This window comes from Lontra canadensis, unplaced genomic scaffold (assembly GCF_010015895.1).
Source record: "Lontra canadensis isolate GAN:19392208 unplaced genomic scaffold, GSC_riverotter_1.0 scaffold75, whole genome shotgun sequence".
NCBI classification, from domain to species: Eukaryota; Metazoa; Chordata; class Mammalia; order Carnivora; family Mustelidae; genus Lontra; species Lontra canadensis.
The window spans coordinates 6,144,669-6,161,568 of NW_022631069.1; the positions used below are offsets into that span (position 1 = coordinate 6,144,669).

The following is a 16,900-nucleotide window of genomic DNA, read 5'->3' on the forward strand; positions in this document are numbered from 1 at the left end:
ATTAATGAGAACTTTCAGTAGTGATATAAATAAATGATGCTATTTGATAGTTGATTATATTAGCACATGTGAGGATTTTATTTTATTTTTATTTTGGTTTCAGGTGTAGAATTTAGTGATTCCTCACTACCATAGAACACCCAGGGCTCATCCTAACAAGTGCCTCCTTAATGCCCATCACCCATTTAGCCCAACCCTCAACCCTCAGTTTGTTCTCTCTCATTAAGTCTCATGGTTTGCTTCCCTCCCTCTCTTTTTTTTCCTTTCCCGTGTGTTCATCTGTTTTGTTTCCTAAATTCCACACGAGTGAAATCATACGGTATGTCTTTCCCTGATTGATTTACTTCTCTTAGCATAGTAGACTCTAGCTGCATCCACATCACTGCAAATGGCAAGATTTCATTCTTTTTGATGGCTGAGTAATAATATTCCATTGTGTGTGTATGTGTGTGTGTTTGTCTACACACCACATTTTCTTTATCCATTCATGACTCAATCAGTGGACACTTGGGCTCTTAGGAGGATTTAATTGCTAGTGTCATGCATTAACTTAGATACAGTTAGAATGACCTTTTTTTTTTTTTTTAAGACAGCAATTTGTTTCTCAGTTAAATATATCTTCCTCTGTAGACTTACATACTTCTCTTTATGCTTGCTCTCACAGTTTGGTATGTGAGAGCTTTCCTTAATCACAGATGTGGTTTGGCTTTTTTTCTGTAAAAGAACTCATGTCAATAAAATTTAGCTTTTGCACTGTAGGGAAATACTCAAAATGTTACTTCCTGAGTATGTTCTCTGTGGAAAAGCTAAAACAGCCAATCAGGAATGGAAAGATTGTGAAAACTTTAGACTTTTTTTTTTTTTTTGAGATATAATTGATATATAACATTGTGTAAGGTATACAACATACTGATTTGATACATTTATATTGCAAAGACATTGACTTTTAATTAATGTTTTTATTTTTTTAAGATTTTATTTATTTGAGAGAGAGAAAATGAGGGGGGAGGGGGTAGAGGGAGAAACAGACTCCCTTCTGAGCAGGAAGCCCAACATGGACCCCATCCCAGGACCCTGAGATTAAACCTGAGCCGAAGGCAGATGCTTAACAACTGAGTCACCCAGGCGCCCTGATTAATGTTTTTAATTCAAGGCAAGGCAACGTTGATATTCTCATAGTGCAAAAAGGGCTAACTTACTGTAATGACCTGTAACAACTTTGAATATGTATGCCACTTTCAATTAGTTGTCATCATAATAATTCAAAGGTAAATTTTGTTTATTCATTGAAATTCGTAAACTGGTATGACACAAAGTACTCTAAAATTACTCTATAAACAAAGGTGAGCTCTCTATATCAGCCTTAGGTAAGAATCAAAATTGGAAAAGCAGGATTAGTGAGGAGATAGATTGGCATTTATTTCATATTTTAAATTTATATCATGTTGAAATATGAGATTACAATCAATTTAAAGTCCTTTTCATTTCCTTGTACCGTGGTTTTTCTGATGGGCCCGTGTTGGATGATTTGAGTGGTTCTCATATAAATGAGTGTGGAATAAAACCCACAGAGACTTGGCCATGTTAGAAATACCATTGGTAAGCCGATAGTAATATAGAAAATGTGTTACAATCAAGGCAGCTCCTTCTTGGTGTTAATTTCAGTGGCAGATCTAGGTCACAATTCATCTTCTGCATACCAAATACCTCCTCTGAAGCTTAAAATAACAGATCTATTCAGAGATAGTTTCCTTCTTTTTTTTTTTCCTGTGAAAATGCTAAAACATTTAGCAGAGGATAATTAGATGACTTTTAAAATTGGTCTAACCTTTGTATTTAATGGCATTAACATTTAGTTGCTTGGGAGAATTGCCTAAATTACCAATTTTTAATATGGGAAAAGCATTTAATTTTATTTGGTAAGAAATAAATGACTGTTACTAAGTGTTTTAACAAAATCTCAAAGATTTAGTTGTATGTAGAATAAAAGATGGACTGCTTTTTTCTCTTTCCAGTTTAAGCAATCCGATTACATGTATATTTTGCTATATGTTCTCAGTTTAATCACAAGTGATGTTTGTAAATGAAGGGTTTTCTTTTTGTTTAACAATGGGTATTAAACAGAATGGAAGTCATTTGGTATCTGTACACTTTAAAGTCTCTGACTTATACTTTTAAATATTTTCTTTAGAAATTTTTCATAACTTGCAATATTTAGTGATTTGAAATGATTTTGTATAGAGTACTGTACTTATTATATTTGCATATTATACCACATAAATTATTTACTGTGAATTTTACTGAATTTGTTATTCCCAGGTGTAGTCATAGGATCAACTGTAGTGTCTTTCTTAACACTGAATTACTTGAATCATGTCAGAAATACTGTTGTTGGGTGGAAAAATTCAGTAAATACCACATTGAACTTGAAAGGTTGTTCAGGATATACCTGATATTTAATCCTAAAGATTTCTTGCTAGATATATTTTTGAACTAGTAAATAAAAATGCTATTCTATTTTGGGTTTGTCAATACATGATAATCCCTTAAAAATTAAAAATAAATTTTTAATTATAAAAGTAGTATGTGTTTATTGTAGAAAATTAGAAAATACAGATAAGCAAAAAAGAAAACATCTAGTTATTTATAATCCTACCACCCTAGATAACTACCATTAACACTTTGATATGTATTTCTTCAGGTACTTTTCTGTGTAATACATATACAAAACATGTGTAGATCAGTCAGACTTTTTCCTCTCTTTAGGTCCTTTGCTTCTCCCTGGAATATTTTTCCCTAGAAAACATTCCTGGCTTGTCTTAATATTTAGGGCTCAGCCTTAAAGTTACCTCCCAAAGAGAGGTTTCCTCAGCATCTAGAGTAGCTTACTGATACTTTGTTTTTCTTGTTAAACTAGATTATAATATCCAGGAGAATGAGGATTATGACTGAGCATCATATCCCTAGTGCCCAGAAATGTCCCTGGTATTTAGTGGGTACTTAATAAATGTTTGAGTGCTTAATGTTACAAACATGGGATCATATTATATACACATTAGATGCGGAAAGAAAGGTAAGATATATGTTTCTGACCTTAGATTGCTTACAGTCTGGAGGAAAGGTAAAAAATTAGATATGTGATAACATAGAATATTAAGTTTTGTGATAGGCCAGTACAGTGCTAAGGAAGCACAGGGTAGGAAATCTATCCAAACTGGGTAGGAATGAATTGTTAGAGAATGCTTCCTGGAAGATTGGCAGTGTAAGCATTTAATAACCTTGTAATTCATTAGTACTTTTCATTTGTAATATAACTTGTAATGGCTGGGTGGTATTTTGTCAGTATGTAAGTACCAGAATGTAATCAACATCCTGTTACTTAGGATAGACGTTTAAGGGGGAGTCCCTGAATTTAACTGTCATGGATATTTTTGTGTATCTTCAGTTATTTTCTGAGGTAATTTTTACTTGGGAGTGGAATTTCTAGGTCTGATAATTTAAAATATTTTCAAGGCTTTTGATGTACATATCCATTTTGGTGGGTGCCAAATTGCCCTCTGTGGAATTTGTACCAATTGATACTTCCAACAACAGTATACGAGAAGGCCAAAAAAGAAAAATCATGCTAATTTGGTAGGCAAAATGGTGTCTTACAGCTTAATTTGCCGTTGTTTGATTTAGCTGTACGCATTATAGCAAAATATGGTAAGCTTCAGTTTAGATTTTACAGTGGTTACTGAACAGATATTACATACAGTATGGCAGAAATGGATTTACTTGGATATTTCCTTTACTTTTGATTGCAAGTTGTATTAAATTATATGCTTACATATTCATTGTCTACTTTTTAGCATAGTTTTCAGCCCTGAATATTACCGTATTTTAAGATTTTTGTCTCAGTCATTTTATAAACATGTAAATTGTCATGGCAAATTCAGAGAAACTGAGAATAGGCCATTTAATGTGAGGTCAAGTACCATAAGAAGTTTCTATGTTGACACTAGGCCTAGCAACTAACTTCTTTTTAATTATTGTGGCCAGAAACACCAGATGAAAATGGTAAAACCCAGAGAGCTGATGATTTTGTCTTGAAGAAAATAAAGAAGAAAAAGAAAAAGAAACACCGAGAAGATATGCGAGGAAGACGCCTTAAAATGTACAATAAGGAAGTACAAACCGTCTGTGCTGGCCTGACCCGCATCAGTAAGGAAATCCTCACCCAAGGACAAATAAATAGCACTTCAGGAGTTAATAAGGAGTCCTTCAGGTATCTGAAAGATGAACAGCTGTGCCGATTAAATTTGGGCATGCAAGAATATCGGGTACCCCAGGGAGTACAAACACCTTTTATGACTCACCAGGAACATTCTATTCGTAGAAATTTCTTAAAAACAGGTACTAAATTTAGCAACTTTATTCATGAGGAACACCAGTCCAATGGTGGTGCACTTGTCCTTCATGCTTACATGGATGAACTCTCATTTTTGTCTCCAATGGAGATGGAGAGATTTTCTGAGGAGTTTCTTGCTTTGACATTCAGTGAAAATGAGAAAAATGCTGCTTACTATGCTTTAGCAATAGTGCATGGAGCGGCTGCTTATCTCCCAGACTTCTTGGACTACTTTGCTTTTAATTTTCCCAACACTCCTGTGAAAATGGAGATTCTGGGCAAGAAAGATATTGAAACAACCACCATTTCAAATTTTCACACTCAGGTAAGATAAAATCATTGTTAAATTGTTAAGTAAATATAGTTTCTTGACAGTATTAACCTCATTCTGTTTCATTTGCACATACCAGCACACTTTTTGATAAAGACTCATGGTAAACGTGATTCAAATCGTTAGTTTATTGCTCTAGTTGAAAAATCTTAATTGCTGCAGTTCTTTGGGATGTAACTTGTTACTTGCTTGGTCTAAGAAATGCTTTATACATGTTAGACATCATTACAAGTCTTTATGGAAAACCAGCTTGAAAACTAATCCAGTCTTTCAGAAATCAGGTACTATTAGTATAGAAGATGTGACTTAGATTTGGTTGCGTCAAGGTAACTTTAGTTAAGACTGACTTTTGTCATAATAAAAACATGAGGGCATTGGCCTGTTTATTTGCCAGGATCTTGCTGTTTTTGTTTCTTACAGTAACTTGTTGGCAGTCTATCCCAGAAACATACCCCATTTACGTGACTTGGAAGTGTCACTAGGAAGACCGCCGTAGCCTCTGCTCCTTCTGCCTATGCACTGTTGTAGGTGAAGACCTTTTCTAAAGCCTTGCTTGGGCAGCTAGGCTTAAGTCAGCAGGGAAATCTCTCCTTCCTAACCAGTGGTTTTTAACCAGGCATTTTTTTTAATGAGTTACTTTAGGGCACAGAAAGAAGTTAATAACATATCCTAGCCACTTCCTTGCTTCCTTCTCTTACAAGGATAATAAACATGAATGGTCAGCTCTAACTTGATATCACAGATATAAATTCAAAACAAGTTTAGTGGAGAATATTTTACTTTTTAGAGATATATGATTATAATAACCTGTTTTTTCAGGTTATCTAATAATTTGCTGCCATTCTTTTCCTAAGATTTTTTTTTTTTAGGTATATAAACTGTTGCATAATAAGACTCTCAGCTGCCTGCATTATAGTGGTTTCAGGCCACGTGGATTTATTTGCAACCTCCTCTAACTTGAATCTTTTTAATGATTCTTACCATCCTTGCCTCCAGTGAGGGGAGTATCCAGTTTAGATTTATGAGCTTCAGAATTTCTCTAATTGAAGTTCTCTCTGCAGTAGAGAGAGCAGGAGCAGCCAATCTGGAGAGGTCGCAAGATGGGGCTGCCCAAGATGTTGGAACACGATGTGCAATAAAGGGCTTCGTCTTGGATTTTGGCCTTGTTACCACAATCAGGTACCGAAGTGCTGACTTTTGTAGTAGATTTTCTTTTTTCTTTTACTTGTTTTTTTTTTTTTTAAAGGAGTTTTGCCCTTTGAAGGTTAAGAATCCTATTTTTATAAATATCGCAGAGAAGGGGCTGAAAACAGTCTTCCTGATATAGGCCATAATCCCTGTAAGTCCCTATTTAACAAAGAAGGGTATCGCTGAGAGCAGAATTAACGTGCTTCATCACTTTTTTAGTTGCAAAAATGCAGCAAATTTTCTCTTCTGATTGATAGGCCAACAAGCATATCTGAGAAATAAGCCAGAAATATGGGTGAAAAAAGTCTTGGTTTTGTTGTGGTGACTTTTTAACTTTCATGTCAGTTAGTCTACAATTGATCAAGCTCATTTGTCAATAGTACCCAATCTAAACAGCTAGTAAAAGAAGGTATCTTTAAATATTCCCTGCTGATTTTTGTCCTCCAAATAATTTTTTTAAATGGAGCTGAAATTTAAATGACTGTACCAACAACTTACCTTGAGATTTACTTTGAGATTTATAAAAAAACCTCTTCTTAAGAACATAGGAGATCATTATTAAATTAGATAGCTTTAAGCCTTCAACCAGATAAGAATATTGAGGACTAATGACTAAGTCCTGTGCTGTGGTAATCCTGGAACTTAATATTTTATTTATGAATTTTCAGTTGTTGGAGAAGTATGGGGTGGATATGGAGGTCAAAGTAGTCCATGAAACTTTAAAGTTGCACCTGTCAAATATTTGACAGATGTTAGTGTGGAAGCTAACACAGTAGTTGACATTGAGATAGCAGTTCATGGTTTATAGAAATAGTTCCACATTTGTAACTGAATGTTTGAAACAACCTATGGTGTAGGTAAGCAGTTTTATCTCTGTTTTCCTTGAAGAAACTCTGAAGCTTGGAGATGTTCATTGTTATCCAAGGTCATGTAGCTAGTAAGTAGAAGTCAGGGTGCTAACCTAGGCCACCTGAACAATATGCCTATCATTTTGGAAGAGACAAATGCTTTTATTTGCCTAAAACTGTCGTTGGTGAAATTAAAATAATCTTAAACACAATATGAGAAGGCTATTAATTTTTAGCAAATACCTTTATGTTGTTGGGAATTAAGGGAATACCTTAAATATTTGGGACTTCGTTGTTTAATGAAGTCTTTTGAAGTTCTGTTAAGCCTATAAATAAACTGAAGAAACTTTTTTTTTTTTTTTAAGATTTTTATTTACTTGACAAAGACAGTGGGAACAGGAACACAAGCAGGAGGAGTGGGAGAGGGAGAAGCTGGCTTCCCGCCAAGCAGGGAGCCTGATGGCAGGGCTTGATCCCGGTATGCTGAGCCAAAGGTTGACATTTAACAACTGAGCCCCCCAGGTGCCCCAAACTGAAGAAACTTTTGTTATCTTAGACAGTTTTTGGAAGTTATTTACAGTTTAAATATGTAGCCATAATAATCATTCATGACTGTTATTTCAAGATAGTTTATTTAGTGAACAGTTATTTTTCATTTATTTATTTATTTAAAGATTTTATTTATTCATTTGACAGAGATCACAAGTAGGCAGAGGCAGGCAGAGAGAGAGGGGGAAGCAGACTCCCTGCCGACCAGAGAGCCCAACGCAGGGCTCGATCCCAGGACCCTGAGACCACGACCCGAACTAAAGGCAGAGGCCCAACCCACCGAGCCAACCAGGCGCCCCTTTTATTTATTTTTTAAAGATTTATTTATTTGAGAGAAAGAGAGTGAATGAGCATGCAGCAGGGAGGGGCAGAGGAAGAGGGAAAGAGAGTCCCAAGCAGACTTTGTAGAGCCCCATGCAGGGCTTCATCCCAGGACCCTGAGATCACGACCTGAGCTATAACCAAGAGCTGGACGCTTTAGCGACTGTGCTGCCTGGTGCCCCTCAGCAAACCATGTACTGGACGTTTTGTTCTAAAAAGGACTAATTGATGAGCTCAGTTTGGTGGAGGAGCTGAATAGGGCAGCAATTATAATACAATTTACCTAAGTATTATGCATAGGGAAAACCTTGTAATAGAGGGAGCACAGTTTGCGGTGTTACCTAACAGACTTGAGGTGATTAAAAAGGGCAGTTTAAAGCATGTGATGCTTGAGTAGAGTCTTAAAAGGAGATTAGTTCTTAGCTAAATAAGGGCATTTTAAGTAAAGGATAAAACAGCCTATGCAAACACACAGAGGCCTTAGAGAATGTGGTACTTCTAGGGAGCTGCAGCTAGCAAGAGTACATGTTGACTATTGAGGGAGTTAAGTTGAGACGAAAAAATCAAGATTGTGAAGAGCTTCATATGATGCGCCAAAAGAAAGTTAGTACTTTTTCCTAAAGGTAATGGAGAAGTCATTGATGAATTTTAATAGGGGAGTACTATCAAGTTATGTTTGCCAAGTTTACAAAGGAATGTGAAGGCTGGGATTGAGGACAAAAATGAGATGGGGGGCAAGAAGACTGTTACATTACTATGGTAACCCAAGTCAGAAATGATCTGTGTCAAAAACTGATGCTGACACTAGAGAGGAAGGGATGAAGTTTGAGAAATAATTAGAAGATGGGATTAATTGCAGTTGGTGAGGGAGAAGGATAGAGTCTTAAAATATGGTTTGGACAAATGGGCAGATGGTGGTGCTGGTCACAAAGTTAATACAGGATTGAAAAAGCTGGTTTCTAGGGATGAAAGGCGTTGATGAAGAGTTCAGTTTGAGATATGTTGTGTTGGAGAGTACCTGTGAAGACTGAAGGTTAGAAACATCTATTAGGTAGTTGAAAATACGGATCTAAGATTGGAGGACATGTGTAGGCTGGAAATGCAGCAGTTAGATCCATTAGCATATAGGTGATGCAGGCACAGCATTAGAGTGGTAAAGAGGTGAAGCTAAGAATGGAATCCTGTGATGTTCCCACCTGTATGAGGAAAAGAGAAAGAAAGAGATCAAAAAGAAGGATGTAGAAGGATGATTAGGATACACATTTTCTAGGTTTTCAGAATGATGGAGTAATTAAGTATCATGTTTCAGGAGAGATCAAGTAAGATAAGGACGGGAAAATGTGAAGTTGCTCAATTAGGAATTTAATTGGAAACCAGTGCTTATCAAGACCAGTGCTTTGCAAACCATGGCTAAATATTGTCATTTATGGGGCTTTTTTAGAAGCTTACTACTTTTTCTGTGTATGAACTTGGCATTCAGACCCCTGCCCGATTCTTCTGAATCAGAATCTGCATTTTAACAAGATTTGCAGGTGATTCATATGCACAGTAAGGTTTGGGAAGCGCTACTTTAGAACTTAATCTGCACTAGTCAAAGGAAGTAAATTGTAGGTTTGTTTTGTGCAAGAATAATTATATCTTCTATTTTTATATTTTTAAATTGTTGTAGTTTCAAAGCTAGGATGCACATAAAAGTGGTTTTTTTTTCTTTTTGCATTCTATAAAACTCAAATATTCTAACACCAAAGAAGGTGTTAAGTTCATGATAAATACCAGTTGAAGCACCAAGCTCATCCCTCAAATTTGATTACTTTCAGCAGTTGATACAGGGTAACTTTGTAAAGTTGGGTTTCTTTCTTTCTTTCTTTTTCTTTTCTTTTTTTTTTTTTTTTAAGATTTTATTTATTTATTTGGCAAACAGAGATTACAAGTAGGTAGAGAGGCAGGTAGAGAGAAAGAGGGGGAAACAGGCTCCCTGCTGAGCAAAGAGCCCAATGTGGGGCTCGATCCTAGGACCCTAGGATCATGACCTGAGCCGAAGGCAGAGGCTTTAACCCACTGAGCCACCCAGGTGCCGCTAAAGTTGGGTTTCTAATCTAAAGAACTACATATATATTGACACATAAATATGTATGGTATTTTTATAATTTTGTAGGATTATTCAGATCTGATTAAGTTTTAAATAACCATTGGCTAAATAACAGTTTTGATCAAGAAGTTTAAGTGTTTGTGGAATCTTTGGGTTGATTAATGAAGTAAAAAATTAGTGTCCACTTAGAAATATATTTCTCCCTATATATGTTTATATATATAAGTATAATTTATTACTTTTTTACTTAGGTGCTATGTCTAGTTATTATAATAGTCTTCCATCTTATGGACTAACAGGATTTTAGAGTAGGTGGGGGCCTTTCCAAGCCTTCATTTTATAGATAAGGAAGGTCACATTTTGGTTATGACCTTCCCAAGGTTAAATAGTGGTAGATCTTCAAAGAGAAATTGTTTTTTTCTTCTGTCTCTGAGTAGAATTAAATCCTATAGGTGAGGTTAGCAAGTTTTAATGTGTATATAAATGCAGATTTTGATTTTACAGGTCTGGGTTGGGGCTTTATAGTCTGCATTTCTGATGAGTTTCCAGGTGGTGCTGATACTCCTGGTCATGAGCCATCAATGGCTGTAGACTGTAAATTCTGTATAGGAATTGCAAGCCAAAGCAATAAGAAGAAACACTAAAACACTAAAAACATAATGAAATTAAATTTTTAGTTGTTTTAAATATTGCCATCTGAGATTATTTTCACCTTAGAGCAACTAGGTAATTGAAGGGTGTATATGGAAAAGTAGGATGTGTGTATGTATGTGCTGGGGAGAGAGGCAGTTGATTAAAAAGCCTGCCTACCATAGTGAGATTTGTTTTCTTTATCTGGCAAATGTGCATATTTTAAGTTCTGCTTTAAAAAAAAATTCTGTATATATACAGTGTTGAAGTCTTTTTTACTGAGGCTCGTAGATCTTTAACTTTATTTAGGTGGTGGTAGAAATTCTTATAAATATTATTTTTATTACTATAAAATGGTAATGTTTTCTGCTCCAGAGAAAATCAGCAAGTGTTACTTCTTCATTGTGTGTTGTGACAAGCCCTAAAATGGGTGTATTAGGTGCTCCTCATCTTTGATCAATAAAATCAACATTTTTTGGTGATTGGGTAGTACTGATTAGGAGAGCTGAACTAGAAGAATGCTTTGTAGCTGTTAAATAACTGAGAAACTATCTGTGAACTACACATCAGTGTGTTATATAAAAGGAGAAATAAATGCTTTAAGTCGCTGGCTTTATAAAATAAACCAGGATAGGAATGGTAGGTTTGGATCTTTTTTTCCCCTCTCATTCTAAGTACATCTTATAATAAACTCATTTGAATCATACTGCTTTTTCACTGTATGTTTTAAAGTGGGAATGCCTTTCTATTCACAGATCACAAGGTTAGGAAGATTGCTGGCTAGCTTTTTTCTTTCTGTTTTTTAAACAATCAGTTTGAATAAGCTTCTTCCTAAAATATGAGTTGTGTAGAATAATTACCCCTGGACTCAGTTGTGTGTGTGTGTGGTGGGGGGCATGTCCATATAGTGTATCTCTAGCTTGGTTTTCTTCTAAGTGTTGTTTTTCTGTGTTTGTGTGTGTGTTTGTGTGTTTAAGAATTTCTTTTTTAGATTAGTTTTAGGTTCATGGCAAAATTGAGGAGAAGGTACAGAGATTTCCTGTATACTGTCTGACCCCCATCTGTGCACAGCCTTCCTCATTATCAACATCCAACCCTCCCACCCCCCACCTATGGTACATTTATTACAGGTGATGAACCTATGTTGATTCATCAATCACCCAAAGTCCGTACTTCACATAGTTCACTGTTGGTGGTGTACTTCTGTGGGTTTGGACTAAGGTATAATGACATGTACCCATTTTTATGGTAGTACACAGAATATTTTCTCATCTTAAAAATTCTCTGTGCTCTGCCTCTTCATCCTTTTCCTTCCTCTCCCAAACCCTGGCAAACTCTGTGATCTTTTACTGTCTCCATAGTTTTGCCTTTTCCAGAATGTAAAATAGTTGGAATCAAATAGTATGTAGCCTTTTCAGATTGGCTACTTTGACTTAATGATATCCATTTAAGGCCCTTCCATGTCGTTTCATGGATTGATAGCTCTTTCTTTTCTTTCTTTTTTTAAAAATAATACGCTGTTGTCTGGATATGCTACTGTTCTCCATTTACCTACTGAAGGACATCTTAGTTGTTTCCAAGTTTTGGCAGTTATGAATAAAACTGCTGTCTTCCAAGTTTTTAACTGCCTTATGACTGTCCTTTTTAAAAAGTATTGAAAAGTAAAATGTATTTGGAGCACAGTTAAACTTCCTTCACAATTGGTGCAGGATAACTGTGAAGGCAGTTGATACACGATAACTGTGAAGTTGTTTCTTTTTTTTCTTTCTGAAGATTTTATTTGGGGGGGGGTGCATGCACTCGTATGAGTGGGGGAGGGGCAGAGGGGGAGAATCCCAAGTGACTCCCTGCTGAGTGTGGAGCCCCGTGGGGCTCAATTCCAGGACCCAGACAGAGATCATGACCCAAGCCTAAGCCAAGAGTTGGGTGCTTAACTGACTAAGCCACCCAGGTGCCCCATGAAGTTACTTCTAATTTTTTTTTTTTTAAAGATTTTATTTATTGATTTGACAGAGAGAGATCACAAGCAGACAGAGAGACAGGCAGAGAGAGAGAGAGAGAGAGAGGGAAGCAGGCTCCCTGCTGAGCAGAGAGCCCGATGCGGGACTCGATCCCAGGACCCTGAGATCATGACCTGAGCCGAAGGCAGCGGCTTAACCCACTGAGCCACCCAGGCGCCCTTAATTTTAAAGGATTATATATATTAACAGAACAGTGTGTATTTTCAAATGTAATTGCTTGAACTTTTATAGCTATAAATTATAAGAATTTTTTTTAAATGCATGCAAAGTTAACTACTATTTTCTTATAGGCATTTTCTCTCTTGATTCTACGGTCCTTCTCCCCTCCCCGTTTGCCTTCTGATTTTACTAATGTTGGAGTTTTCTCTGGCGTTTTGTCTTTTGCTTCCATGGCAGCCTTACTTTTTTCTGTTCCTTAGTCTCTACTTACTTCCCTCCAGTCCTCTTAATACTCCTCTACTCGTTCTTTGCTTTCAAGTGTCATTTCCAGGCCAGAGATTTTCAGATTTGCCAGATCCTAAGAATGATCTGGGGTTGCTGGTTGGATCCAAATACATATTTGGAATCTCAGGTTCCTCTACTGGAAATTGTGACTAGGTCTGGAGTGAGGCCTGAGATAAATACCTCAAGTGATTCAAATCCTGTGAGCAGGCAAATTTAAGAAACTTTGAAAATATATACCATCTAGCATTACTGTGTTTTCCTTCATTTGACCTGTAGATCATCCTTTTAGAATTTCATAGAAATCATTAACTAATGGGCTCTTAGAGATAACCTTGTCTAACCTCTACGTAGCACAAATGTTTTAGAAAATCACTTGTGGGTTGATAATTATTCAAGAGCTTGTCTGTTCTTAAGGTTTCATAAGGTTACCAGTGGACCCTCAACATTGTGTGGGAAGCTTGCCGCTTATCTTTGGTTAAATGCTTGTTTGTTCTTCATGAAGACTATTCAGACTCTATCTGTATACATCTTTTCTGTATTCCTGCCTATTAAGATATAAAAGAAATCCCACCTCCTCCTCAAAAGCTAATTTTTCACCTGCGTTCTAGCTTCTGCTCCCTACTTTTCTTAGGATTGTCACAAAATATGCTTAACAAAATTACGGTTTTACTATTTTTAGGTTATATAATTCATTGGCATTAAGTGCATTCACAGTATTACATACAACCATCACCATTATCCTTTTCTACAACTTTTTCATCATCTGAAACAAACTGCACCCATTTGCTTAGGATCTTTATGCACCCCCACCCCTGTAATTTTTCCCTCTCCATTCCCATTAAAAAGTACAAATTATAGTAAGTGAATGCTTTGTTTCCTTCATTTATAATAAAATACTAAGCTTTTTTTTCTCCACAGAAGTAAATCTTTCTTCTGAATTTGTGGTTTATTATTTTTGTGCACCTTCTAATATTTTGCTATGCATGTATGAACATACAGACTATATAAAACTATATTGGGTGATTTAACACTTTATAAATAGTATTTTATATGTATCATTCTACAGATTGCTTCACTTCAGCATTGCTGTAGAGAGTTATGTTGATACACGTAACTCTAGTTCATTCATTTTAACTATTTTTGGCATTTTGTTGTGTGATTTTATCACTGTTCTCCTGTTCTTGTACATTAAGATTGTTTATAGTTTTGTAATATTACATTATTATAATAGGGATATATGTAGAGCTATCCCCTATACATTCCCATGTATCCTATACATGTTTGTGCTGGAATTTCTGTTTGCCTTTTTCTCATGTCCTGGGGTTCCATGGCTATTTTGTTGACTGAATTCAGTGATTCAAATGAGATTTCACGTGTTTAAAGTCTTTATCCTACATTTTTTGGCTAGTTCAGATAGGTGTGGCATTCTTGGTTGGAGATCATGTTTTTGAGATTTATGAAGGCATTTTCTTGAGATTTATGAAGGCAGAGTGTTTTTATTTAAGCTCCTTGTATTGCTATTGAGAATTCCAGTATCATAATTATTCCTGATGTTTGTAGGTATATTTTATTTTATTTCTTAGGAAACTTATTTTAAAACCTCTTTACTATAGAATTTCAGAATACTGAGGATAATGTATGTTGAGTTTTTTTAATTGGGCTTTGTTTTTTAATTTATTATGAAATATTTCAGACATACATAGAGGTATAGAGTACTAAACACCTATGTTCTAACCACTTCGCCCAAGAAATAAAATGTTACCGATACAACTGAAGACCACCTCCAACCCACTTGATTTTCTCAGGTTTCATTGGTCTGAATTGTTTCATATTCATTCTGATAGATATTTAGGCCTTCTTAATATGGAAATGCATATCCTTTTGTTTGGGTAAGTTTTCTTGTTTTTTAAATTTTTTTTTATTTTTAAAATTAAAAAAAATTAAAAATTATTTATTTCTTTATTTATTATTTCTTTGTTAATGTCCTTACTTTAGTGTTCGCTGTTCTTTTTCCCTGAAACTTTTTTATTAGGATATTAAACTTCCTGACTGAATCTCTAAATTTTTCCTATCACTCCTTTTATTTTTCTCTGTCTTTTTATTCTGCTTTCTGGGGAGATTTAACTATCTTCTTTTCCTCCTGTTGATTTATTTCAACTGTAATGTTTAGAATTTAAGATCTTATTCTTTTTTTTAAATTTAAATAACTTATTGTTTCATGCATGCAATCTCATCTTTCATCTCTTTGATGGTATTAATAATTGTTTTGAAATTTTCTTGTAATTTGTTTCATCACTTTCTTTTTTGTTTTAATCTTGTTTATGTATTTTCTTCAGATGTCTGGTGATCTGTTTATATTGAGATAAATGTTAATACAAAAGTGATTAGCAACTGTGGACACATAGATGGACACATAGGTGGGATTGGCCATTTGATGGCTGGGTAGGGAATCTGGCCAAATCATTGTAAGAAAAGCTCCAAATATTAACATTTAGAGATCTTTTTTCTGGGGCTCTTAATTTCTACATTTAAGACTCTACCACATTTTTCCAGGGAATAGAGTAAGTTATATCTCTGTTTGCTAGAATTCTTGGAGTTGAACTGTGGAAGTAGGTAGGTGTTTAATATATGGAATTTTACTTAATTGTCTGTTGTCAGTATAATGGTCTTTCATATTTGTGCCTGGTATCTTTGTTTTCCATATCTCTTTGGTTCACTTTCTCTACAAGATAGGGTAAGAGTGTGGGCTGGGGTAGGGAGTGGGGAACATAAGCAGAGTGCTCTAACTAATTCTTATATACATTTTTAACCCATCTTCTTCGTTTTTAGTTCCATGCTTTGTTTCCCACCTTCTGCTTAGCTTTTCCATGATTCTGTATCATAAACTGACTTTTGGTTATCTTCTATATGGTACTCAGTTTTCAAAGTTCTCAATTGGCTAATTCCCCTGTATACTTTTCCCCTCATAAAAAATGGTTTGCTAACTTGTATATGTCATTTTTTTACTTCTGTTCTCTTTGATCTTCTGGGATTCATAGCCTTTCTGTTTTACTCTCACTTGAGTGGGTTTTGATAAGGAATAGACATAAATCTTTTGTTCTGTTTGCCATGTTTATTTAATTTAATTTAATTAATTAATTTATTTATTTGACAGAGAGAGATCACAAGTAGACAGAGAGGCAGGCAGAGAGAGAGGGGGAAGCAGGCTCCCCGCCGAGCAGAGATCCCGATGTGGGACTCGATCCCAGGACCCTGAGATCATGACCTGAGCCGAAGGCAGCGGCTTAACCCACTGAGCCACCCAGGCGCCCCTGTTTGCCATGTTTAAATGGCCATTCTCTTCACCTTTTCACCTTTACCAGATTCTTCCCATTAACATTAAGATGTCACACAAAAGAAGACTTAGGTGGAAATACATATTTTTGGATTAAGGAGAACTGACATCCAAATGGTGGAGGAGTGCCCTGTCAGATACCAGTACATTCTAAAGATTTAGTGATTAAATAAGTGTATATTAGTTTTTCAACATTATTCAGTGAAACAGAAAAGTAAGTCTAGAAACAGGCCCAAATACATACAGGCAGTTGATACATAAAAATGATAGTACCTCGGTTGGGTTATGGACATTGGGAGGGTATGTGATATGGTGAGTGCTGTGAAGTCTATAAGCCTGACAATTCACAAACCTCTGCCCCCAGGGCAAATAATACATTATATGTTAATAAAAATAATAAATAAAATGATAGTACCTCAAATCATTGATGGCAGAGAGATGATAGTGTTGGGACATCAGGGTATTTATGTAGAATTCATCTTAGTATCCATATCCCTGGATACCAAGATAAATTCCAAATGAGATCAAAGATTTAAATGTGGAAAATGGAGACATTAATGTAATAGAAGAAAACATGGAAGAATTCTTTCATAACTTTGTAGTTCAAAAGGTCTTTTTGACTATGACCAAAATAAAATAAAAATCACTGCCAACGTAGTCACAAGGCAAGTTGTGAAAAATTGTATACAGTTCATACAGAGGATTAACCTTCCTAAATTATTAAGGGTTCTAGAAGTAGATAAGAGAAATCAATA

The 16,900-nt window shown here is 35.5% G+C and overlaps 1 protein-coding gene across 1 annotated transcript in view; it reads left to right on the forward strand.

Moving 5' to 3' along the window:
* The window catches only part of RSBN1 (round spermatid basic protein 1), a 44,021-nt gene that overhangs the window by 7,996 nt on the left and 19,125 nt on the right, over nt 1-16,900 (forward strand). The window contains exon 2 of the mRNA XM_032881402.1: nt 4,042-4,715. Coding sequence (XP_032737293.1) covers nt 4,042-4,715 — 674 coding nt within the window. The remainder of the gene's footprint in view (nt 1-4,041; nt 4,716-16,900) is intronic.